The 26,328-nt window shown below is 44.3% G+C and overlaps 2 protein-coding genes across 3 annotated transcripts in view; one reads left to right on the top strand and one right to left on the bottom strand.

The window, feature by feature from the left end:
* Positions 1-4,587, top strand: part of nt5c2a (5'-nucleotidase, cytosolic IIa) — a 142,876-nt gene extending 138,289 nt beyond the window's left edge. The window contains exon 18 of the mRNA XM_068053223.1: positions 803-4,587. Coding sequence (XP_067909324.1) covers positions 803-1,042 — 240 coding nt within the window. The 3' untranslated portion in view covers positions 1,043-4,587. The remainder of the gene's footprint in view (positions 1-802) is intronic.
* arhgap19 (Rho GTPase activating protein 19) overlaps positions 1,285-26,328 on the bottom strand; it is a 44,551-nt gene continuing 19,507 nt past the window's right edge. The window contains exons 5-12 of one of the 2 annotated variants that reach the window (XM_068053224.1): positions 25,846-26,069; positions 25,274-25,360; positions 24,472-24,537; positions 20,251-20,445; positions 19,071-19,166; positions 9,036-9,152; positions 8,499-8,576; positions 1,286-6,832 (exon numbers count right to left, since the gene is read on the bottom strand). In XM_068053224.1, coding sequence (XP_067909325.1) covers positions 6,776-6,832; positions 8,499-8,576; positions 9,036-9,152; positions 19,071-19,166; positions 20,251-20,445; positions 24,472-24,537; positions 25,274-25,360; positions 25,846-26,069 — 920 coding nt within the window. In that variant the 3' untranslated portion in view covers positions 1,286-6,775. Of the gene's footprint in view, positions 6,833-8,498; positions 8,577-9,035; positions 9,153-19,070; positions 19,167-20,250; positions 20,446-24,471; positions 24,538-25,273; positions 25,361-25,845; positions 26,070-26,328 lie in introns of both variants that reach the window. The other variant, XM_068053225.1, reaches the window with a different exon arrangement.

Here is a 26,328-nt window from a genome sequence, read left to right as displayed (position 1 = left end):
ATGGACAGAGTGGATAGTCAGAAGCTTTTTCCCAGGGTGGAAGAGTCAGTTACTAAGGGACATAGGTTTAAGGTGCGAGGGGCAAAGTTTAGAGGGGATGTGAGAGACAAGTTCTTTACACAGAGGGTGGTGAGTGCCTGGAACTTGCTGCCGGGGGAGGTGGTGGAAGCAGGTACGATAGCGCCGTTTAAGATGCATCTTGACAAATACTTGAATAGGAAGGGAATAGAGGGATACGGTCCCCGGAAGTGCAGAAGGTTTTAGTTTAGGCAAGCATCAAGATTGGCGCAGGCTTGGAGGGCCGAATGGCCTGTTCCTGTGCTGTACTGTTCTTTACGTCCTCCAGGCTGGAGCCTCATTTTTGGCCGCTGTTTCAGGCTGTGATTGATAACTGAGGTTCTGCTGCAGAAACTCAGTTTTTGGTATTGCTGACCAAATGCAAATCAAGAGGGCTCTCTGAGAAAAGATCACTCACACTCAAACTGCCACAATTAATCTTTCTCCCTTCTCTCCCCACCACCCCCCTCCCCCCCCCCCCCACCCCCCCGATCCTCCCCCAAACTTATGTGCTCCTTTGTTCCTGCATTGCTTCTATCTCTGCTTTTGGTCCAACCTTTGCACACCATGCCTGACCTTTCATGTTCTGTCTCTGCCTTTCTTGCACACTGTGTGATGATCCTCCTCTTATGCACTTTCTCTGCCGGCCTTCTGTTTTCCTGCTTTGTTACATTCTTTCTCTCTTCCTCTTCTCTTGTGCACTTTCCTCCTTGCTCTGTTCCCTGTGCTGCTGTCTATCCTTCAGATGCCTCATGAATCAACTGTGGAGCACAGCCACGTTGATATCAATGATGTTGAGTCTCCAATGGCAACTCGCAACCGCTCGACAAGCTCCATGGATATTAAAGAGACGGAGTACAAACGACACCACCTGACCAGGTCAATCAGCGAGATCAAACCCCCAAACCTTTTTCCACAAACTCCACAAGAAATTACACACTGCCATGATGAAGACGATGATGAAGAGGAGGAGGAGGAAGAATAACAAAAATTAATTTCCATCATCCTGCCCCCATCCCATGGAAGTGAGAAACAGTATGAGGTGTGCAAGATTGCAGATTAGTGATCTGGTTCAGGTGGAGAGATTACTGTGAAATACTCAACTGATTCAGAGGGACAGAATTTGGTTTTAATCCTGGAATTTTGTGGGAAGAGCAAAATATTGAAACTTTTCCAGTTTTCTATGTGATTTGACATTTTTCAAATGAATTTTAATCACAAGTTTGCATTGACAGCGAGATATGATGGACATTGAAGATTGAGCTGAATAAAGTGTCACATCTGTGATGATCTTGTTGGATGTTTCACTGAAGATGATAGTCACTTGAGAGGGACAAGATTGCAAAATTCAGCCTGTGATTTCCCTCAGTCCTTGCCTTAGCACAGCCCGAAAATCTGGCAACACCAGCAGCAAGTTGTGTTTCAAACTTCTCTTACACCCTGTAACCTGAACCTTTCATGGATCCGTCGTTTGGTTCCTATGTGATTTAATCCTATTTTCTTTTTATAGTTTTGGGGCTCAGGTCCCATATGGTGGAAATTGGGCATGTATGTGATAGGATCTTGATTGGGGAATTTATGTATCTTCTTTCATCAAAGCACAAATTAGACAGTGTCCACCCAGGACCAGAGAAGTTGCTGTAGAGGCAGAAATTTGGAAAGGTGTTGGAAAATAAGTCCTTGGTGAGGCTGCCTCTGCTCCCTCCAATTGCTAGATACAACAGAAAGTCCATGTTTAGTCAGTTCTATGACTGGGTGGTGACTGCTTGTATGCCTTGTTATGCGACTGTTCAATACAAGGCAATAAGAGAATGAGAGCTACAACTCCAACAACGAAGGGGGACATAACTCTCTGTGGAATCACTGCCCTAGTTGCAATTTATATTTTGATAAGTTTATTCATCATACTTTTCCCACTTGGATCCAGAGGCTCTGAGCTCTGAATGGGTTAGGAGCTGGATGTGAGGAACCACAGTGCAACTTTCTTTTCAGGATCAGTGTGTTCCCACTGTGGCTTGGTCGGGATCAAGAACTGATCAGGTGCAGAATTGGCAATTTCAGTTAGAGAAGACTTGGATCCCTAATGTGGGAAATTTAAAAATTCATAGCAATGTAGTCATGGGACGGTATAGAGGGAGCTTTGCTCTGTATCTAACCCTGTGCTGTACCTGCCCTAGGAGTGTTTGGTAGGGCAGTGTAGAGTGAGCTTTACGCTTTATCAGCAGCCACAGTGGGATCACAGTGACCCTGGTAGGTTTATACAAAATGCTGCCTAACATGTTTATCTGGGGTGCCAGATTAAATACTGTCCATTGGTCAGGACCAGTGTTCCCTGTAAAACTTTGTTGTTTACAACCAGTTGTTTTCAATGTGCAGTAATATAACATTTTCAGCCACAGTATTTCACAGGGAACAAGGCCAGCAGCAGTACTTTACCTGCAGCTTAGTGGGAACATTGGTCAGGCTTTGTCCCCAACCTTGGCTACTGAGCTTCTCAAACACAATGAGAAATAGACCTCCACCCTCGTGCAGACTTGTGTTACTGGGACTCAAGTTGGGCCGATGTTGTCAGGGCTGCTGTATGAGCTGGAGTGGAGCAGCTGCTGTGGCACTTTGAGGAACATCTGCTGCCTTTGCCACCCGTATAGCCTGGAATTGTCCAAGTTTGTGCTCCTCCATTCAGCTACAGGGGTTTACTGTATTCCCATTTCACTTCGTCTGTTATTGTTTGCCCCTCATCTTAGTGGCAATTTTTCTCCTGCAACTGGCACAGCCACAATGGGCTGAATGGCCTCTTTCTGTGACGTAACTTTTCTATGGTTCTATCTTTGATAGTGGGTGTCTGACTGTGGAGGGCACTGTTTGTTCAGATAAAGCAGCAATTGAGCCCTAGTCCTACCCAAGACAGCTAGTTCCCCAGCAGTGAGACTACACGTTTTAATGACTGAGGTTATGTGGAGCAGAAGCTGGCTGATTAGGTGATGTTAGAGGTTTGGGGGAATGAGCTTCCTAAATGACCAATAATGACAAGCAGCAGAATTAGGTTATTCTTTATATTTGATATTGCATGTACTTTTAACTGGTTTTATGAAACAATGTTTTGAGGGTTCTGATCCTGCCTTGTTCTATATGTGGAAATGCAGATTTTTTTAGATGGAGGGCTCCATCCTGACATTAACCTTTTTCTGAGGCTGATGTGCCAGCTATCTAACTGCTCTGTTTAGGACCCTCAGCCCTACTGCCAGCTATGAGTATCCCCTGAAACAACTACCTTAACTGCAAGGTTTGAGTATGAAACAGACTGGAGAAATCAGTATGATTCCCAGTGAAAAAAATGCAAATCATTTTATCCATTATTGGGTAATTTCTTTTATGATTGAGCAATGTCCAAATGTATGTTAATATCTGCCTTGTAGAGAGGTACTGTCTGCAATAATTGGGTCTGTTTTCCCAAAGGCCTAACTGCTGAATCTGCTGCCTGACTCTTGCTGGGTTCTTCACCTGTCGGTTAGCTGAAATAAGTTGTTTTCTAATTGGTTAGAGATAACTTTGTTGTCTCCTGATTTCATGTTTTAAGTACCTGACTGAGACACGCTACAGTTCTGCCACAACTGAACCTGACTTGTTGCCCTCACCCTCAGTCCTATTTCCAGTTGTCTGTCTGCCTGGTTAGCTTGCTGCTATTCATACAACAATGCTTTTATTTTCATTTGAGAATTCTTGAAGCAATTCCTGTTAAAATTTGATTTTTGTGTAACTCACAGAGTCACATGCTCAGTGATTGCCAAGCAGGGCTGTGCTCTCTGCTTCATGAGTATATACTTACTGTTGCTAAGCAATGCCAGTGGTGGGGAAGAATTGGGCTCCATATTGCTGAAAGGGTGAGGACAGCCAGTTTGGCTGTGGGCCCCTATCCTAACTCTGGTTCAAAAAACAAGAACAGCTCCTTGTCCAACTGTGGCACTCTGCACCTTCAACAAAGCAGAGAGGAAGGGTACATGGGAGAACCACGGGCCAGCCAGCAGTAAGGAGCTGATTGCATCAAAATCTCACACAGCGCCAGTTACTGAGGAACCCAAATTCTGTGGCTGTGGTTTCCCCTTTTTATGTGTTTGGTTGCTACAATCTCAGGATCACTCTTGGCATTTGCAGAAATAAATCAAAGTGCCAGGACTGCTGACAGTTTGTTGGTCTCAGTATCATTGTAGTATCACACTATCTGCTATTCTGATCTCTCCAGTCCCAGTGATATATGAAGAGCTCCCCGTTTTTTTTTTAAACTGGGAAATTAGATTATATTTCATGAAAAATAAAGTGGTGTGCTTGGAATGATTTGGTGTGGGTGGGGCAGGTATTGCTGTTATTGAGAATCATGGCCCAGGGTCAGCACACAACAAACAAGCAGAAACTCAGCACTCGATAAAAGCAGTACCTTTAAAAGTGAGACCTGTCCAGGATTTTCTGTTCAACTGTAAAGTGTATTGTTGCTGATGTTGTTTGTAAAATAAAAGGATGAAATGTTGAATGTAATTATTGTACAGCTTTGCCTGTTTTGGAAGTGCCAGCAGGGAGGAATAATCTCATGAAATTTTGAACATCAGGACAAGGTGTAAAGAGCTTGTAGGTATCTCAAACTCTCACTTTGTACCACCCCTCAGTGTGTGAACTACTGCCACTTTATGTGGGGAGGGTAGGTGTATGTGTGGCACTATTGGAGAGGGTGTGTGGAATACTGGCACTGTAGTGTTTGGGGGGAGTGGGGGTGCAATGCCAGCACTTCACATTCTGGAATCCTCCCCCTTCCACAGCAGGAGAATGCATGATTGTCTGCAGATAGATTTGCAGAAAGCCTGACCCAGGAACCATGAGAGATACAATTTGTTGATGTGACTCATGGAATAGAGTCTGCATAATACAAAAATATAAACAAAACTATAAAACATTATATATTATCCATTACATAAATACAAGGACAGCAATATTAGAGGTTTTAAGACAGTATTCACTCAGTACAAAAAGCATCACATTCATTTCAATGAGCTGATTCTCACAATTACTGAAGACTCGATAATTAGCTGTATGATTTTTGGAAAGGGGGAAGGCGCTTGCTTGCTAACCGTAGAGACTGCACAGCCCTAATCTATAGCGTTTAACACCCACAGCATTGTACTCAGTGCAACTTAACTCTTAGCAGAAAATCAGTTCAGTAGTTGCCAGCCCATTGCATCAAGCTCCAGCCAAAGCAGCAGAAGCATGCAGGCTCGTCACCTCTTCTGAGCCTGGCTGAGAGTGATGGGTTGCAGCAGGGAGTTGAGACCCTCACCCAGTCAGAGCCTGTTTGAGTGTGTCAGAGATTCAAGACACACAGATCAGCCATGATCTTATTGAATGGCAGAGCAGACTTGAGGGGCCAAATGGCCTACTTTTGCTCCTAATTCATATGTTCGTGCAGGGAGATTCACTTGCTGCACTGGGACTATTGTGATCCACCATCTTCCTCTCATATACTCTGGCAGCAAGTAGCAGCTTGTGTCACATATAACAGGGTTCAAATAATACACAGTATATAAAAATGAAGGGATTAGCATTGGCATCTGGTTAATATAAAGGTAAACTTCAGTCCAGTACCTTCAGAAAAGCTATGTAGGTTCAGTAAAAACATAAAGAGAACATTTTATGGATGGAGTTTCTGCCAGTCTAACACTGTCATCTGCAAACCCAAGACCCTTGACTTGCTGTGCATCCACCTTAACCTCTTACCATAACCCTGACACTGCTCTCTCTCTCTCACATTCCTGCTGGGTTGATGCTGAAGTTTTCTGCTGACTCAAATAGGACTCTCTTTCCAGACGGCGCTGTGCCTCTGGCAGAGCTGGAGACTGCAAAGAAATGAACTCTCAGGGTCTCTCGGCAAACGGATGACCGTAAAATCCTGTTGGAGTATCTGTGCTGTAAACAGGACCAGGGAAAATGACACATGGTGGAAAAACACTAAGGGATTAAGACACCAGAGTATTTTCCAGTGTGTAGAGGTGCTCATAAGACATGCGCGTACACACAAAAAAAACCCGGAATCACAAGCTGAGGCAATGACACAACTCACTTGGGGTTAAATGTATGGGTCAACTCCTAAACCTCTCTGTGACCCCTGGTAAGACCTCTGACCCTGACACCTGCAGGCTGTCCAACCCTCTCTTCGCCAAACCTCATCAACAAAGTTTATTTGGTCAGTTGCTTTTCAGAACAAAGACCTGATGGTATGCAGTGGACATGGATGAATGGTCTATGATGTAACTAATACAGGTAATTGTTAAATAGTAAATGTCTGAAATAAGTTCATTTTAAGCCAGCAGGTAAAGCCCAACCAGTAACAGCCTCATTTTCACAGTCACTCAGTACCTGTCAACTACTTGCATTTCCCACTCTCCCAATCCCAGGGCCCGCACTGTTTTCCTTATGTGCACCCAAACATAGCCCTTGAGATTTTCCCCTTTACCTGCTCTATAGCCTGGCCTAACTGTTAAACTAGACAGCACCATCACATATTGTACAAGGTTCATGGTCAGTCACTTACCACAGGATATTAAAGCTACCAGTCATTCTAAACATCCAATATTTCAATTCCAGTGAGCACAGTTAGTGGTTTTCCTATGGCTCTCGTGGAGATCTCCACAGCTTCACATTTTATTGAGATATTTTGATGAAGAGGAAGTTTGAACTACATGGCCGACTCCCGCGTTGGAACTGTGAGTATTTGGTTCAGTCCGAAGGGCTCCTGCTTTTCAAAGAGAAAATAGATGAATATGCATCAGCCAGGAGCAGTGGCAAGGGGTGAGGGTGCTCACTTATGACACAATGATCACAGTAGATAGCTGCCCGTAGCATTGACCATCATCGGTTGTTGACTGTACACAAGTTGAAGATTTCAGAAACGTGCAGTGTTCCTTCAGCACTGCTGCTCCAACAGTGCAGCACTCCCTCAGCAATGCACAGGATTCTTAAATTAAATACCGAGTAAGGATGACACTTCGCTTCGCTTTATCTTGTTCCTATTTCTTGCTCTTTATTGTAATATTTGTGATTTTCAGCCTTAGTTGAATGTGTCAACTGATTTTTATTTGTGACCTCAGTGTTTGGGTGGCTGCTGGCACTCCTCAGGCCAGCCTTCACTGTGAAGGCACTCAGATCTGGGTTATTTATTGAGACACTTTGGTCAATGGTTGACCTGATTTTCCAGCACCAAGCTCGGGCCAATAGTACTGCCAGAGGATGCAATGAGTAGTTTAGTTTTGCAGAGTGAGACACATAACCCATCAAAAATTTGAAAGCTGTTAAATATTTTAAGTCAAAAAGGTATTAAAAATGGAAGAAAATGGGCAGCAGTGGTTGGCAGACTCGCAGCATCTGAATGAAGTATGGAAAGCCCCCCAAAACCACATTTACACCAGAGTTTTCAATTGGGTATATAGATAAACATACAGCTACTGCAGCATCTAGTGAGTTATACCGAATCAAGGACAAGTTACGACATCACCCGCCACTACCTCTGATCAGCAAGCTCATTTATAGTGACTCGACCACTAACTCTGCCCCAAAGAGGAGTAAACTGGGGAAGCTCTAAGTAGGTCATTACTGGGACGGGGAAATACCCAGAGCACGCCTCACCCTTCTAGAACGGAGGATAGTATATACTTATTGTGGAGGTATTTCACTGCCCTGTAATTAGACCACATGCTAGTGCAGCCCATTCCCAGGACAATCACCTGAAAATTTATTCTCTGCAGCTAGGCTTCAGAACGTCTGTTAAGTAACGCATCACAAGTTCTGTGATCCATTAGGCTCAGGAATAGGCTTGTCATCCATAGCTTAGAGCATTTACAGCACTGAATAAGCTATTAAACCTATCATGTCTGTGCCAACTCTGTTAAAACAATGCAAAACTAATTCCACTGTTGCATTTACTAACAGAGCCTTTAGCTTCTGCTTCAAATATGATAGAAGCAGATTTAACAGTAATGTTCAAAAAATTAGAGAAATATTCAAAAAGGAGAAAGTAGTACAGGGCTATAGTGACAGCAGGGGAGTAGAATAATTAGGTAACTCGACCAAAAGAGCCAACACAGGCATGATGGACTGAATGGCCTCCTGCACTGTATCAGTCTGATTTTTTTTGTGTCTAATTTTCAAGCAAAAAAAATGCAATAGTCTTCATAACAACCACTCTATGCAATACATGCCATGCTCCAATAATTTAACTAGATTCTCCCAGGCTGAAGCTATACTGTACCCTGTATACTGTAGTTTTAGGAAGATGGCTCACTGAAAATTCACCCTTGATTTAAGGTGAATGCCTCCTTCTGATCAGGTATCCAGGGATTGAGAAGCAAGATTGGTGCAACCATGAACCTCAGATGAATCAAGAATCAGACTAAACACGTCACCTTTCTGCCATTGAGGATTTCATCTGTGGATTTTGATCGGATGCGACTGAAGTGCATTGTTGGCAATTCCACACACTTCTGAAATTGTAAAGAACATTGGGTGTGAAGCAGGCCCTGTAGTTTGAAGATCTCCACTTCTATATTAACTTTATCTGAAAAATCACAGCCTTTCAGAAAATGACTGACTGCTGGTGGGACAAATCATTGCAACCCTGCCGCTTGTCACACCTTCAAGCATAGGTAGTGGGAGTTTCTCCTCCGACTGCACTTCAGAGACACTACACTATGGCTTATAGTCCGCGACTAAGTGCAGTGAGAACAACTCCTATCTAGAATATGATTCTAGCACCAAGGCAGCTCCCCATCCCCTCTCTGCTGTCAGCGACACCCTAATTAATTCCAATCAAGGAACTAACCTGACCTGAATCTATCATTGCTCTTTCCAATGCTGACTCCCAGTGTTTGCAATTTTAAAAAATCTGAAGCAACACATTTCAAGCCACCAAATGGCAGGGTTGTGAGGGTGCCAAGTCTCACCTGCTCAGGGTTCTCCAAGTCACTCACTTGTGGGTATCCACTGCTTTCAGTCACCGTGCTTGGTGTCAGGATGTTGTTCTTTCTTTCCGTGATATACTGACCACCCAAAACTTTACGCTGTCAGAAAAAGAAGCAACCCTAAGTGTGATCTGAATATTGACCCCAGAGTCTGTGTCACAAGGAGTCTTCAACAGGTACATGATGGGCAGGGAAAATCATGATCCTCACATAAAGCATGTGACAGGACACAGTCATGGGTATATAAGCCACCCATGTTCAGTTACTCAGTCTCCTGAGTAGCGATGCCAGCAAGTCCACCAGCCCATTCAAATGCCTCTTTGTTGCAGTAAAGCTGGTGGCATAATTAGTCGTCCCATTGCAATCGCAAAGTGGAAAATTGCCCAGATAGGTCTTCTCCACAAAAAGCAGGATCAATCAAATTCAAAAAGCAGGCTAAACTGAATCTGGCCAATTACCGCCCCATCAGTCTACTCTTAACACCTTACATCAATTTGCTGTTGATTTATCAACAGGGCTATCAAGCAGCACTTACCAATAACCTGCTCACCGAAACTCAGTTTGGGTTCTGTCAGGGCCACTCAGCTACAGACCTCATTTCAGCCTTGGTCCAAACATGGATAAAAGAGCTGAATTCCAGAGGTGAGGTGAGAGTGACTGCCCTTGATATCAAGGCAGCATTCAACAGAGTATAGCATCAAGGAGCCCTAGCAAAATTGAAGTCAATGGAAATCAGGGGGGTAACTCTCCACTGGTTGGTGTTGGTTTGTGAAGGAAGATGGTTGTGTTTGTTGGAGGTCAATCATCTCAGCTCCAGAACATCACTGCAGGAGTTGCTCAGAGAAGTGTCCTAGGCCCAACCATCTTCAGCTGCTTCATCAATGACCTTCCCTCCATTATAAGGTCAGAAGTGGGGATGTTCACTAATGATTGCAGAGTGTTCAGTATCATTCGCAATTCCTCAGATAATCCTCAGTGCCCAACGGAAGACCTGGACAACATGCAGGCTTGGGCTGACGTGCGGCGTGAATTTTACTTGCCACTTAAGTGCCAGGCAATGACCATGTCCAATATGAGAGAATCTAACCATCTCCCCTTGACATTCAATGGAATACCAGCACTGAAATCCCCCACCAGCAACATCCTGGGGGTCACCATTGATCAGAAACTTAACTGAACCAGCCACTTAAATACTGTGGCTACAAGAGCAGGTCAGAGACTGGGAATTTTGTGCTGAGTAACTCAACTCCTGCTCCCCAATACTGAGGAGGACTGCAATAAATTACAGGAGGACATTAATAAACTTGCAGAAGGGGAAAATAATTGGCAAATGAAGTTCAACACAGATAAATGTGAGGTAGCACATTTTGGTAGTAAGAATAGGGAAGTCACTTATTACTTGGAAGGTGCGAGTCTCAGTGGGGTAGAGGAACATAGGAATGAGTACAGATACACCAACCATTTAAAGTCGTGCTACGGATTAGCAAGGCTAGAAAAAAAGCAAACCAAGCACTTGGCTTTATTTCCAGAGGGATAGAATTGAAAAGTAGGGAGGTTATACCAAACCTATATCGAACCTTGGTTACACCACACTTAGGAGTACTGCGTGCAGTTCTGGTCGCCATATTATAGAAAGGATGTAAAGGCACTAGAGAGGGTGCAAAGGAGATTTACAAGGATGATAACAGAAATGTGTGGGTATACATATCGGGAAAGAATGAACAGGCTGGGTCTCTTTTGGAAAAAGGCTAAGAGGTGACCTAAGAGAGGTCTAATTGGAAAATAAAAGTTTTGATAGAGTGGATACAGAAAGAATGTTTCCACTTGTGGGAAGAGCATAACTAGAGGCCAATCAAAAATTCAGCAAGAAATCCAATAGGGAATTCAGAAGAAACTTCTTTACCCAAAGAGTACCCAAAGGGTCGGCACAGTGGCGCAGTGCTTAGCACCGCAGCCTCACAGCTCCAGGGACCCGGGTTCGATTCCAGGTACTGCTTGTGTGGAGTTTGCAAGTTCTCCCTGTGTCTGCGTGGGTTTTCTCTGGGTGCTCCGGTTTCCTCCCACAAGCCAAAAGACTTGCAGGTTGATAGGTAAATTGGCCATTATAAATTGTCACTAGTATAGGTAGGTGGTAGGGAAATATAGGGACAGGTGGGGATGTTTGGTGGGAATATGGGATTAGTGTAGGATTAGTCTAAATGGGTGGTTGATGTTCGGCACAGACTCGGTGGGCCGAAGGGCCTGTTTCAGTGCTGTATCTCTAATCTAATCAAAGTGGTGAAAATATGGAACTTTCTACCAGAGAGTGGTTGAAGTAAATAGCACAGATTTATTTAAGCAGAAGCTAGACAAGCATGAGGGAGAAGGGAATAGAGGGTTATGATTTAGATGAGGAAAGACGGCAGGAGGCTCGAATGGAGCACCAACACTGGCATGGGATGGTTGGGCTGAACGGCTTCTTCCTGTGCCGTATATCCTGTTATCCTACATAGAAGGTGGTAGTGAGTCACCTTCTTGAACCACTGCAGTCCATGTGGTGAAGGTGCTCCCACAGTACTGTTAGGGAGGGAGTTCCAGGTTTTTAACCCAGCGATGAAGAAGCAACAGTGAAATAGTTCCAAGTCAAGATGATTTTGATTTGGAGGGGAACTTGCAGATGGTGGTGTTCCCATGCGCCCGCTGCACTTGTCCTTCCAGGTGTCAAAGGTTGCGTGTTTCGAGGAGGCTTGGTGAGTTGCTGCAGCGCATCTTGTAGATGGTACACACTGCTGCCACTGTTGGAGGGAATGAAAGGCGTCCCATCAACAACCTTAAACAATCAAGTGGGTTACTTTGTCCTGGATGGTGTCAAGTATCTTGACTGTTGTTAGAGCTGCACTCTTCCAGGCAAGTGCAGAGTATTCCATAGGAACATAGGAGCAGGAGTAGGCCATTCAGCCCATCGAGCCTTCTCCAGCATTCAATACGATCATGGCTGATCATCCACTTTAATGCCCTTTCCCCACATTATCCCCATATTCCTTTATGTCATTGGTATTTAGAAATCTGTCAATCTCTACTTTAAACATACTCAATGACTGAGCTTCCACAGCCCTCTGGGATAGAGAATTCCAAAGATTCACAACCCTCTGACAAAGAAATTTCTCCTCATCTCGGTCCTAAGTGGCTTCCCCCTTATTTTGAAATTGTGTCCCCGGGTTCTAGACTCCCCAGCCAGGGGAAACATCTTACCTGCATCTACCCTTCTATCCCTTTAAGTATTTTGCAGGTTTCAATGAGATCATTTCTCATTCTTTGAAACTCTAGAGAATACAGGCCCAGTTTCCCCAATCTCTCTTCCTAGGACAGTCCTGCCATCCCGGGAACAAGTCTGGTGAACCTTCATTGCACTCCCTCTATGGCAATAACATCCTTCCTAAGGTAAGGGGACCAAAACTGCACACAGTACTCCAGGTGCGGTCTAACCAAGGTTCCATACAATTGAAGCAAGACTTCACTACTGCTGTACTCAAATCCTCTTGCGATAAAGACCAACATATTATTAGCCTTATTAATTTCTTGCTGCACCTGCATGTTAGCTTTCAGTGACTTATTGACGAGGACACCCAGGTCTCTTTGTACATCTACACTTTCTAATCTCTGACCATTTAAGAAATACTCTGCACATCTGTTCCTTCTACCAAATGGATAACCTCACATTTTTCCACATTATATTCCATCTGCCATGTTCTTGCCCACTCACTAAGTCTGTCCAAATCTCCCAGAAGCCGCTTTGCATCTTCCTCACACCACACGCTCCCACCTAGTTTTGTGTCATCTGCAAACTTGGAAATATTACATTTGGTCGCCACATCCAAATCATTGATATACATTGTGAATAGCTGGTGCCCCAAGTACCCCACTGGTCACAGCCTGCCAACGCAAGAATGACCAGTTTATTCCTGCTCTCTGTTTTCTGCCTGTTAACCAATCTTTAATCTATGCCAGTATATTACTTCCTATTCCATGTGCTTTAATTTTGCTAACGAACCTCCTGTGGGGGACTTTATCAAAAGCCTTCTGAAAATCTAAGTATACCATGTCCACCAACTCCCTTTATCAATTCTGTTAGTAACATCCTCAAAAAACTCCAACAGGTTCACCAAACATGATTTCCCATTCATAAATGCATGTTGACTATGGCCAATCAGATCATTATTATCCAAGTGTCCATTTATCACATCATTTAGAATAGATTCTAGCATTTTCCCAATGACTGATGCAAGGCTAACATGTCTGTAATTCCCTGTTTTCTCTCTCCCTCCCTTCTTAAATAGCGGAATGACATTTGGTACCTTACCATCTGCAGGAACTGTTCCAGAATCTATAGAATTTTGGAAAATGATCACCAATACATCCACTATCTCTATAGCTACCTCTTTCAACATTCTGGGATGTAAAATATCAGGTGCTGGGGACTTACCAACCTTCAGCCCCATTAATTTCTCCAAAACAACCTTCTTACTAACACTAATTTCCTTCAATTCCTCATTCTCCCTAATCCCTTTGATCTCTAATTCTGGGAGATTTCTTGTATCTTCCTCAGTGAAGACAGAGACAAAGTAATCATTTAGCTTCTCTGCCATTTCCCTATTCCCCATTATAAATTCTCCTGACTCTACGTGTAATGGACCCAGATTGGTCTTAGCCAAACGTTTCCTTTTTACATACCTATAGAAGCTTTTACAGTCTGTTTTATGTTTTTTGCTAGTTTACATTCATATTCTATTCTCCCTTTCTTTATCAGTTTCTTGGTCCTCCTTTGCTGTATAATCCTCCCAATACTCAGGTTTACTACTATTTCTGGCAACTTTATAGCCCTTTTCTTTTAATCTTATACAATCCTGAACTTCCTTTGTTAGCCATGGTTAACTGCTTTTTCTTTTGACATTTTTGTGCCTTGAAGGAATGTATAGTTGCTGTAAAATATTTAATAATTCTTTGAAGACTATCCATTGACTATGCACTGTATTGGCTATGTAATGTATTTTCCCAATCCATCTCAGCCAATTTGCCCCTCATACCTTCATAATTTCCTCTGTTCAAATTTAACAATCTGGCTTCAGATTGAACTATCTCACTTTCAAACATAATGTTAAATTCTATCATATTATAGTCACATATTATTCTTCCTGACTTTTTGATAGTGGACAGGCATTGGGGAGACAGGAGGCAACTCACTTTCCATAGAATTCCCCATACAATGTTTTGGCCTCAACTGCTTTCTGTGGTAGCGAATTCCACAGGCTCACCACTCTCTGGGTGAAGAGATTTCTCCTCATCTCAGTCCTGAAAGGTTTACCCCGTATCCTTAAACTGTGACCCCTGGTTCTGGACTCCCCCGCCATCGGGAACATCCTTCCTGCATCTACCCTGTCAAGTCCTGTTAGAATTTTAGAGGTTTCTAGGAGATCCCCCCTCACTCTTCTGAACTCCAGCGAATATAAATCTAACTGACTCAATCTCTCCTCATACGTCAGTCCGCCATCCCAGGAATCAGTCTGGTAAACCTTCGCTGCACTCCCTCTGTAGCAAGAGCATCCCCCCTCAGATAAGGAGACCAAAACTGCACACGATATTCCAGGTGTGGCCTCACCAAGGCCCTGTATAATTGCAGCAAGACATCCCTGCTCCTGTACTCGAATCCTCTCGCTATGAAGGCCAACATACCATTTCCCTTTTTTACCCCCTGTTGGAGCTGCATGCTTACCTTCAGCAACTGGTGTACGAGAACACCCAGGTCTCGCTGCATATTCCCCTCTCTCAATTTATAGCCGTTCAGATAATAATCTGCCTTCCTGTTTTTGCTACCAAAGTGGATAACCTCACATTTATCCACATTATACTGCATCTGCCATGCATTAGCCCACTCACTCAACTTGTCCAAATCACCCTGAAGCCTCTCTGCATCCCCCTCACAACTCACCCTCCCACCCAGTTTTGTGTCATCTGCAAATTTGGAAATATTACATTTAGTTCCCTCATCTAAATCATTAATATATATTGTGAATAGCTGGGGTCCTAGCACCAATCCCTGCAGTACCCCACTAGTCACTGCCAACCATTCGGAAAAAGACCCATTTATCCATACCCTTTGTTTCCTGTATGCCAACCAATTTTCTATCCATCGCAATACACTACCCCCAATCCCTACGCTTTAATTTTACACGCTAATCTCTTATGTGGGACTTTGTCGAAAGCCTTCTGAAAGTCCAAATAAACTACATCCACTGACACCCCCTCATCAACTCTACTAGTTACATCCTCGAAGAATTCTAGTAGATTTGTCAAGCATGATTTCCCTTTCGTAAATCCATTCTACTCTGCCCGATTCTACCACTGTTCTCTAAGTGCTCTGTTATAAAATCTTTGGTAATGGACTCTAGAATTTTCCCACTACCGACATCAGGCTGACTGGTCTATAATTCCTTCCTTTCTCTCTACCTCCCTTTTTAAATAGTGGGGTTACATTAGCTACCCTCCAATCTGTAGGAACTGTTCCAGGGTCTATAGAATCTTGGAAGATGACCACCAATGCATCCACTACTTCTAGGGCCACTTTCTTAAGTACTCTGGGATGCATACCATCAGGCCCTGGGGATTTATCGGCCTTCAATCCCATCAATTTCCCCAACACCATTTATCTTTTTATTTTTTTATTTATTTAGAGATACAGCACTGAAACAGGCCCTTCGGCCCACCGAGTCTGTGCCGACCAACAACCACCCATTTATACTAACCCTACACTAACCCCATATTCTCTACCACATCCCCACTATTCTCCTACCACCTACCTACACTAGGGGCAATTTACAATGGCCAATTTACCTATCAACCTGCAAGTCTACTCATACTGATTTCCTTCAGTTCCTCCCTCTCACTAAACCCTGTATTCCCTAACATTTCTGGAATGATATTTGTGTCCTCCTTTGTGAAGACAGAACCAAAGTACGCATTTAGCTGGTCAGCCATTTCTTTGTTCCCCATAATAAATTCCCCTGTTTCTGACTGTAAGGGACCTACATTTGTCTTCACCAATCTTTTTCTCTTCACATACCTGCAGAAACTTTTACAGTCAGTTTTTAGTCATTGATGAAGCAGCTGAAGATGTTTGGGCCTAGGACACTATCCTGAGGAACTCCTGGAGTAATGTCCTGGGACTGAGATGATTGACCTCAACAACCACAACAATCTTCCTTTGTGTTAGGGATGACTCCAACCAGTGGAGAGTTTTCCCCCTGATTCCCATTGACCTCAGTTCTGCTAGGACTCCTTGATGCCAAAACTCAGTCAAATGCTGCCTTGATGTCAAGAGCAGTCACTCTCACCTCACCTCTGGAATTCAGCTCTTTTGTCCATGTTTGAACTAAGGCTGTAATGAGGTCAGGAGCTGAGTGACCCTGGTGGAACCCAAACTGAGCATCAGTGAGCAGGTTATTGCTGAGCAAGTGCCACTTGATAGCACTGTTGATGACCTCTTCCATCACTTTGCTAATGATCAAGAGTGGACTGATAGGGCGGTAATTGGGCCAGGTTAGATTTCACCTGCTTTTTATACACAGGACGTTCCCGGGCAATTTTCCACAATGTTGGGTATATGCCAGTGTTGTAGCTGTACTAAAACAGCTTGGCTAGGGGCGCAGCTAGTTCTGGAGTACAAGTTTTCAGTACTATTGCCAGAATGTTGTCAGAGCCCATAGCCCTTTGCAGGATCCAGTGCCTTCAGCCGTTTCTTGATATCACGTGGAGTGAATCAGATTGGCTGCAGACTGGCATCTGTGATGCTGGGGACCTCAGGAGGAGGCCGAGTTGGATCATCCACTCGGCACTTCTGGCTGAAGCTGAATGCAAATGCTACAGCCTTGTCTTTTGCAATAATGTGCTGGATTCCAAACATTGTTGAGGATGGGGATATTTGTGGAGCCACCTCCGTCTGTCAGTTGTTTAATTGTCCACCACCATTCATGACTGGATGTGGCAGGACTGCAGAGCTTAGATCTGATCTGTTGGTTGTGGGATCACTTAGCCCTGTCTATTGCATGCTGCTTCTGCTGTTTGGCGTGCGAGTAATCCTGTGTTGTAGCTTCACCAGGTTGACATCTCATTTTGAGGTATGCCTGGTGCTGCTCCTGGCATGCCCTCCTGCACTCTTCATTGAACTAGGGTTGGTCCCCCAGCTTGATGATAATGGTAGAGTGGGGGATATGCCGGGCCATGAGGTTACAGATTGTGGTTGAATACAATTCTGCTGCTGCTGATGGTCCACAGCGCCTCATGGATGCCCAGTTTTGCATTGCTAGATCTGTTCAAAATCTGTACCATCTAGCACAGTGGTTGTGCCACACAACACAATGGAGGGTATCGTCAATGTGAAGACAGGACTTTGCCTCCACAAGGACTGTGCAGTGATCATTCCTACCAATACTGTCATGGACAGATGAATCTGTAACAGGTAGATTGGTGAGGACGAAGTCAAGTGTGTTTTTCCCCCATGTTGGTTCCCTCAGGCCCAATCCAGCAATGTCCTTTAGGACTCGGCCACCACTGGTGCTACTGAGCCACTCTTGGTGATGGGCATTGAAGTCCCCGACCCAGAGTATATTTTGTCACCTTGCTATCCTCAGTGCTTCTTCCAATTGATGGTCAACATGGAGAAGCACGATTCATCAACCAGGGTGAGGGGGGGGGGGGCGGAGAAAGGGGTGGAGAACTGGTAGTTGGTATTAAGCAGGAGGTTTCCTTGCCCATGTTTGACCTGATGCCATGAGACTTCCTGGGATCCGGAGTGTCAATGTTGAGGATTCCCAGTGCAACACCCTCCCGACTGTATACTGTGCCACCACCTCTGGTGGGTCAGTCCTGTCTGGGACATTGTCAGGTATGATTCCATGAGTATGACTATGTCAGGCTGTTGCTTGACTAGTCTGTGGGACAGCTCTCCCAATTTTGACACAAGCCCCCAGATGTTAGTAAGGAGGACTTTGCAGGGTAGACAGGGCTAGGTTTGCCCTTGTTGTTTCTGGTGCCTAGGTCGATGGCCAGGTGGTCCGTCTGGTTTCATTCCTTTTCTTAGACTTTGTAACGGTTTTGATACAACTGAGTGGCTTGCTAGGCCATTTCAGAGGGCATTTAAGAGTCAATCACATTGTGTGGGTCTGGAGTCGCACGTGGGCCGGACCAGGTAAGGACAGTTGATTTCCTTCCCTAAAAGGCATTAGTGAACCAGATAGGTTTTTTACAACAATCCATGATGGTTTCATGGTCACCATTAGACTCAATTTTACTTCCAGATTTAATTGATTGAATTCAAATTTCACCATCTGCCATGGTGGGATTCGAACCCATGTCCCCAGAGCATTAGCCTGGGTCTCTGGGTTACTAGTCTAGTGACATTATCACTACGCCAACACCTCCCCTGGCAGCAACGTCCCGGGGCTGAGATGATTGGCCTCCAACTACCACAACCATCTTCCTTTGCACTCGGTATGACTCCAATCAGTGGAGAATTTTCCTCTCGATTCCCATTGACTTCACTTTTACTCGGGCTTGAGGTCACACTCTGTTAAATGCTGCCTTGATGTCATGGGCAGACACTCTCACCTCACCTCTGGAATTCAGCTCTTTTGTCCATTTTTGGACCAAGGCTGTATTGAGGTCTGGAGCCGAGTGGCCCTGGCAGAACCCAAACTGAACACTGGTGAGCAGGTTATTGCTGAGTAAGTGCTGCTTGATAGTATGGGTAATTGGATTGGATTTGTCCTTTGTTGTGGACAGGACAGTGGGCGCATCGCAGCTGAAGCTCAGTCCTGCGCACGTGACGTGTGTACACATAGACACCTACAGTTTTCAGCACGATGCAAGGCTGACATTTGCCTTATCCAATGTAGCTGTGAATCAGTTGCACTTTTAACCCTTTGGAGAAGTTTTAAAAAATATTTTAATTGCAGGTTTACCAGTGCAGTTTTGTGCCCCTCTTACCTTAATGCGACCCCCAAAAGACTTGGAGCGTACATGTTTCTTGGGTTTAGGCGAAGTGAATCCTTCAGGAGTATCAACAATCGAGCTTTTATGAAACTACAAGAGGGCAAGGAGAAAGGATGGTTTAAAACTGGAGAGAACATATAAGCAGTGGAATATCACATTGTTTATCAGGACTGTGCGAGGGATATGATACACCTCACTTGATACGTGATGTGTTCTGCCTTGTGTTCAGGGCCCTGGATTAGACAGCATAAGAAATAGAAGCAGGAGTAGACCATTCAGCCCCCTGAACCTGGTCCGTCATTAATACGATCATGGTTGATCTTCTGCCTCAACATTTTGCTGCCCGCTCCCCATATCCATGAATTCCCCGATGGACGAAAAATCTGTCTATCTCAGCCTAAAATATACTAAACAATGGAGCATCTACAACCTCTGGAGTATACAATTATAAAGATTCACAACCCTCTGAATGAAAACATTTCTCAGGTTGCAAAACAAGCAGCAATTTTCTTATCTCCAGCTCTCCAAAGCCCTGTGTTGTTATTCACACTGACAAAATGCCAACAGACTGCCCTATAGCAGTAGGAGGAGGGCAAGCTTGGGGACTTGCATGTGTCACAGCAGCAGGGGCAAGGTTTGATATGTCCCATAGTGGTTGGAATCGGAATTGCTTTAGGGTCCATGAGTGAGGGTGGGCTGACACTGACCAAAAAGGTTTGAACGCCTGTTCATTTAATTGGGCTTCATTGCATCTGTGAATCAGAAGCAGCAAAGGGTTAAATTAAATTAGTTTTTGCTTCTCGGTCTCCTGATGGCACTGACCCTGGAATACTAGAGACTGCTCCCTTGCAATACCTCACCAATTCATTCTTACTGCGTGAACCTACACAGCATATTGACGAGGATATGATGTGAACCAAGTCCAGCCCTGTCCTCACCAACATTAACACAAATTTTCCACCAGAAATCACTGGGAAATGATGAGGAACTGGAACCCTGGCTGATTTTATCCTCTCTTCTTAACCCAAACTTAAACTCATTCGGTCAAATAGCTAACCCAGCATCAGCAACAGCAGCTGATAGAGTTCATTAGCTTCTGGGCCTTGCTGACTTGTACAGCTTGTTATCACATCAGATAGAGGAGTTGCGGCAGAAACAGCACCCCTTCCCCTACCTGTCTCACGAGTCTCTTCTTTTTGGCGGAGTCAGGCATATTGTTGACATGTTTAAAGAGCTCCTTCAGGGCCTCCTCTGTATGTTGCTGCGTCTCCTCCTTGGGTCTCAAAACAGATTGCAGCCTACTCCGCTTTGCAGCTTTCATGATGAGTAAATCTTGGCAATCTGGAGCTGGCAACAAATCCAGATCATCCTGAACAGAAAAAGCAATCCAAACACTCCAACAAACATTAGAAAACAATCCCCAAAGAACATGGGGCTAACCTAAAAACACAGTATACAGGAGCTCATTCAGCACATCAACCCCACTCCTCCCACAGCCCTTGTACACTCTCTCCCGTCATGGACTCTACCCACCCAATTAAACACTTAGAACCATAGAACTATAGAAAAATCACAGCACAGAAAGAGACCATTCAACCGGTGTCCGTGCCAGCCAAAAACACTAGCCGCCCAATCTAATCCCACCTTCCAACACCTGGTCCGTAGCCTTGCAGGTTACAGCACTTCAGGTGCATGTCCAGGTACCTTTCTAAAGAGTTGAGGGTTTCTGCCTCCACCACCATTCCTGGCAGTGAATTCCAGACACCCACCACCCTCTGGGTGAAAAAGTTTTCCCTCATGTCTCCTCTAATCCTTCTACTATTCACCTTAAATCTATGCCCCCTGGTAATTGACTCTCCACTAGGGGAAACAGGTCCTTCCTGTCTTCTCAACCTAGGATCCTCATAATTTTGTACACCTCAATTAAGTCACCCCTCAGCTGCCTCTGTTCTGAGGAAAACAACCCTAGCCTATCCAATCTTTCCTCATAGCTGCAACTTACGAGCCCTGGCAACATTCTTGTAAATCTCCTCTGTACTTTCTCCAGAACAATTATGTCCTTTCTGTAATGTGGTGACCAGAACTGTACGCAATAGTCCAGCTGTGGCCTAACCAGCGTTTTATACAGTTCCAGCATCACATCCCTGCTTTTGTATTCTATACCTCCGCCAATAAAGGAAAGCATTCCATATGCCTTCTTCACCACCCTGTCAACCTGTGCTGCCACCTTCAGGGACCTGTGGACATGCACTCCAAGGTCTCTCACTTCTTCTACCCCTCTCAATATCCTCCAGTTTATTGTGAATTCCCTCATTTTATTTGCCCTCATTAAATGCATTACCTCACACTTCTCCGGATTGAATTCCATTTGACACTTTTCCACCCACTCAACCAAACCATCGATATCTTTCTGGAGTCTACGGCTTTCCTCTTCATTATCAACTACATGGCCAATTTTTGTGTCATCAACAAATTTCCCAATTATGCCTCCCACAGTTAAGTCCAAATCATTAATATATACCACAAACAGCAAGGACCCAACACTGAGCCTTGTGGAATGCCACTGGAAACCGCTTTCCATTCACAAAAACATCCATCGACTACTACCCTTTCTTTCCTGTCCCTGAGCCAATTCTGGATCCAACCTGCCTCATTCCCCCATATCCCATGGGCTTTCATTTTACTGACCAGTCTGCCATGTGGGGCCTTGTCAAATGCCTTACTAAAATCCATGTAGACCATATCCACTGCATTACCCTCATCAATCCTTCTTGTTACTTCCTCAAAAAACTCAATCAAGTTAGTAAGACATGACCTTCCCTTAACAAATCCATGCTGACTATCCCTGATTATTCCATGCCTTTCTAAGTGGCAGTTTATCCTGTCCCTCAGAATAGATTCTAACAATTTATCCACCACCGAGGTCAGACTGACCGGCCTATAATTATTTGGCCTATCCCTCACACCCTTTTTAAACAATTGTATAACGTTCGCAGACCTCAAATCCTCTGGTGCCTCGCCTGTATCTAGTGAGGATTTGAAGATGATCCTCAGCACATCCTCTATTTCCTCCCTGGCTTCCTTTAGCAACCTGGGGTGCAATTCATCCACCCCTGGTGATTTATCCACTTTCAAGGATGTCAGACCCTCTAGTACTTCCTCTCTCTTTATGCTTATCGTATCTAATATTTCACACTCCTCCTCTTTAACTACAATGTCTGCATCAACCCTCTCCTTTGTGAAGACAGAGACAAAAAACTCATTAAGAACCCTGTCCACATCTTCTGCGTCCACGCATAAGTTTCCTTGTACATCTCTGATAGGCCCTACCCTTTCCTTAGCTATCCTCTTGCTCTTAATGTACTGATAAAACATCTTCAGGTTTTCCTTGATTTTACCTGCCAATAATTTTTCATGTCCTCTTTGCTTTTCTAATTTCCTTTTTTACTTCACCCCCTGCACTTTCTATACTCCTCTAGGCTTTCTAAAGTATTAAGATTTTTGTGATGGTCATGAGCTTTCTTTTTCCGCTTTAACTTTCCCTGTAAGCTTCTAGATAACCGGGGGTGGGGGGGCTCTAGATTTGGCAGTACCACCCTTTATCCTTGTGGGGACATGCCTACATGACTACACTGTGCCTGTAGAATCTCGCTTTTGAATGCCTCCCACTGGTTTGCCACTGATTTTCCTTCAAGTAGCTGTATCCTGTCCACTTTCGCCAGGTTACCTCTCAGTTTCTTAAAATTTGCCTTCCCCCAATTTAGAACTTTTACTTCTGTTTTATCTTTGTACTTTTCCATGATTATGCTAAAACTAACTGTATTATGGTCACTAGCTCCAAAATTGTCACCCACTGTTACTTCCTCCACTTGCCCAGCTTCATTACCAAATCTAAATCTAGAATTGCGCCCCTTCTCGTTGGGCTTATTATGTGCTGGCTAAAAAAGTTCTCTTGAACGCAGTTCAAGAATTTTGTCCCCTCTGTGCCCTTCACATTGTTTGTATCCCAGTTGATATTGGGGTAGTTGAAATCTCCAACTATTATTGCCTTATAGTTTTTGCACTCAGAAATTTGCCTACCTATTTGTTCCTCGACCTCCCTCTCACTATTTGGGGGTCTATAGTACACTCCTAGTAGTGTGGCTGCCCCTTTTTTATTTCTGAGCTCCACCCATATGGCCTCATTTGATGATTCATTTAGCATATCATCCCTCCTCAAAGTTGTTATTGATTCCTTAACTAATAATGCTACACCCCTTCATTTTTTATCTCCCTCTCTATCCCGCCTGAAAACTATATCCAGGGATGTTGAGTTGCCATTCTTGCCCCTCTTTAAGCCAAGTTTCTGTTATAGCAACGATATCGTGTTGCCATGTGTTTATCTGTGTCCTCAGCTCCTCGGCTTTATTTACTATCCTCCTTGCATTTAAATAAATACCTTTTAACACTGCCCTCGGCTTTATTTACTATCCTCCTTGCATTTAAATAAATACCTTTTAACACTGCCAAATTCCTGTGCTGCACCCTTTTTAACCTTTGCTTCTTCTGTCTTTCAGAGTCACTCGCTAAATTTCTGCCTCCTGTTCCCTGCCCTGAAACTGTCCCATCTAAGACTACACTCAGGTTCCCATCCCCCCGCCAAGCTAGTTTAAACCATCCCCAACAGCACTAGCAAATCTTCCTGCAATGATATTTGTCCCAGTCCTGTTCAGGTGCAGACTGTCCAGCTTGTACAGGTCCCACCTTCCCCAGAACCAGTCCCAATGCCCCAGAAATCTGAAGCCCTCCCTCCTGCACCATCTCTCCAGTCACGCATTCATCTGGTGTATTTTCCTATTTCTATACTCACTAGCATGTGGCCCTTGTACACTCTCTCCTGTCATGGACTCTACCCACCCAATTAAACTCTTCCCACTGCCCATGTACATCCACCCTATCACAACTCTACTCACCTATTTAATCTCCTCCCACAGTCAATGATGTGGATGAACAGAGACACCCATGGGTTCAAATACCTAAATCCCTGGAAATGGGAGTCCAGGTAGATAAAGCCCTAACTCCCATCAGGACTCAGCTATCTGTAGACAAGGAGGTAGCAGCCACTATCCTGTTCCACCCCAGTGCTATAGGGGAAGTCACTACACATCTGGCATGGCCCAGCTGCTACCTTGGTAGTCACGTTGGAACTGGCTTTAGGTGGTCTCAGGTTTTTTAAGCAAGAAGAAATCATATATTCTTACAAAAGCATAAATACTGCAGATGCTAGAGATCTGAAACAAGAACAGGAAATGCCAGAAATATTCAGCAGGTCAGACCGCATCTGTGGAGAGGAAAAGAGAGTTAAAGTTTCAGGTCATATCATATCATATATCATCATCAGATCATATATTCTTACCCTGGACACTGAGAGTTTTGATCCTGTGAACTGTAGCCTAGCGAGTTCTCGAATGTACGCTGGGGCCTGTATGGACAGAACAGATTAGATTCTTTAAATTAATTATAAAAAGTAAACTAACAATCTCTTTGGGATCAGAATGCCACTGCCCTTTCCTTTCTAGAAGCTGGGTAGATATTGTGTCCAGAGTGATGAACCATTCTAAATTATGGGATGATGTAAAGCGAGCGTAGAGGTCTTCAGGACCAAGGGTGACGCCAGTTTCGCTGTCTCACATCTTCCTACTGCTTACCAGTTACTGCCTTCAAATTCATGTCAAATTATGTAAAGCATCAATCTTTGAACACAGCGGCAAAAGACATTTCAAACACATTTTTAATGGCATCAGCTACTTTTCTATAGTCAAAACTACATTCTTACAGTGCGTGCCCCCAGCTCCCACCACAGCAATTCCTCACCACAGGGAGAACCCAGGACCCCGTCTCATCACGCAGCGCCAGCTCCGTCTCACCATCCCCTCACCACACAGCGCCAGCTCTCACCGTCCCCTCACCACACAAAGCCTGCCCTCCAGCATCCACCCCCAGGTCTTGCATCAGCATGCAGTGCCTGCCACATTCAATCGCATTCTTTTGTGTGAAGTAATATGTTACTCTAGGCAGGTCCGGTGAGGTGTTGCAGCTGTACTAGTTTTAGTGCCACACAAAGTCAGGGAATCTTTTTAATCCCACGGTTAACTCAAGTCTTAACTCATTTTCAGGTCCATCTGCCCCAATCCTTAGCACAATCATCATTCTCTTACCCGGAAGAGCTTCTGAGAGTGTTTAATTAAAAACGCCATTCCGTTATTTAGTTTGGAGATCTTCTCTTGGAGGTCAGCAGCCATCAACTGTTAGGAGCAGAAGAAAAGCACATGGAATGAGCAGGAAAGGACACATAAAAGCAAAGATCAGAGACAATAAATAGCTGAATATTCCAGATTCAAACTGGAAACAGCTGGTCTTGTACTGTACGTGTAATCCTTGCTCAAAGTCTTTGATCTTTGAAACATTGCTGCAAATTCAGGTAAGTTAGAGTGGAGACAATAAACCCAATGTGAAGATACATGACATTTGGAAGAGTCAGTGAGATGTTTTGATGGCACTGAGTTAGCCTGGAGCACATTTGTTTTATTTTCAGAAAACATTAGATGAGGTTAATGACAGGAGACTTGTGTCTAAATGAATGCTCTTGGGCATCAAAAATAAAATTGTAAATTGGAGGATGAGTTGTGTTTGGGAGATGTCAGGCATTACTTTGAAAAGCAGTTAGACTGCAGAGAAGAGAATCAAATGAAGGCTAAGACTAAAAACAGTAGACAAGACATCCACTTACACTCCTTGGCCAGAGAATGGGCGGAGCGAACATGACTGCCAGGTTGTAGGCAGTCATCTTGTTCCTGTCCTGCTGCTTGGCAGTGTGATATAGCAGGTCCAACAGTAACTTCAGCAGGTTCCGATTGGCCGAGGGCAGCAATAGGAAGAGCAGCTGCAGAGCCTCAATCTGACGCTCCTTGTCAGGGACAGTCTTCTTCCCCTTCGTATCAAACACCATCAGATCTAAAGGCAGAAGAATCAATCAGGCGTTGATCTCTGTTTAACCAGACACGAGAAACATAACATTCAAAAATGACTTGCAATGAAGTAGACAGTCTCTGAAGTACACACAAAAAAGCCTGACAGGATCCTCAATGCAACGCAAAGGATGGTCCCTGACACCGATTACACTGACTGCTGCTCCCTGTACCTGCCACTCACACACACTGACTGCTGCTCCTTGTACCTGCCACTCGCACACACACTGACAGCTGCTCCCTGT

Source organism: Heterodontus francisci, chromosome 20 (genome assembly GCF_036365525.1).
Source record: "Heterodontus francisci isolate sHetFra1 chromosome 20, sHetFra1.hap1, whole genome shotgun sequence".
In the NCBI taxonomy this organism is placed as follows: domain Eukaryota; kingdom Metazoa; phylum Chordata; class Chondrichthyes; order Heterodontiformes; family Heterodontidae; genus Heterodontus; species Heterodontus francisci.
The sequence above is the reverse complement of the archived record's forward strand: the minus strand, read 5'-3'. Positions and strand labels throughout refer to the sequence as shown.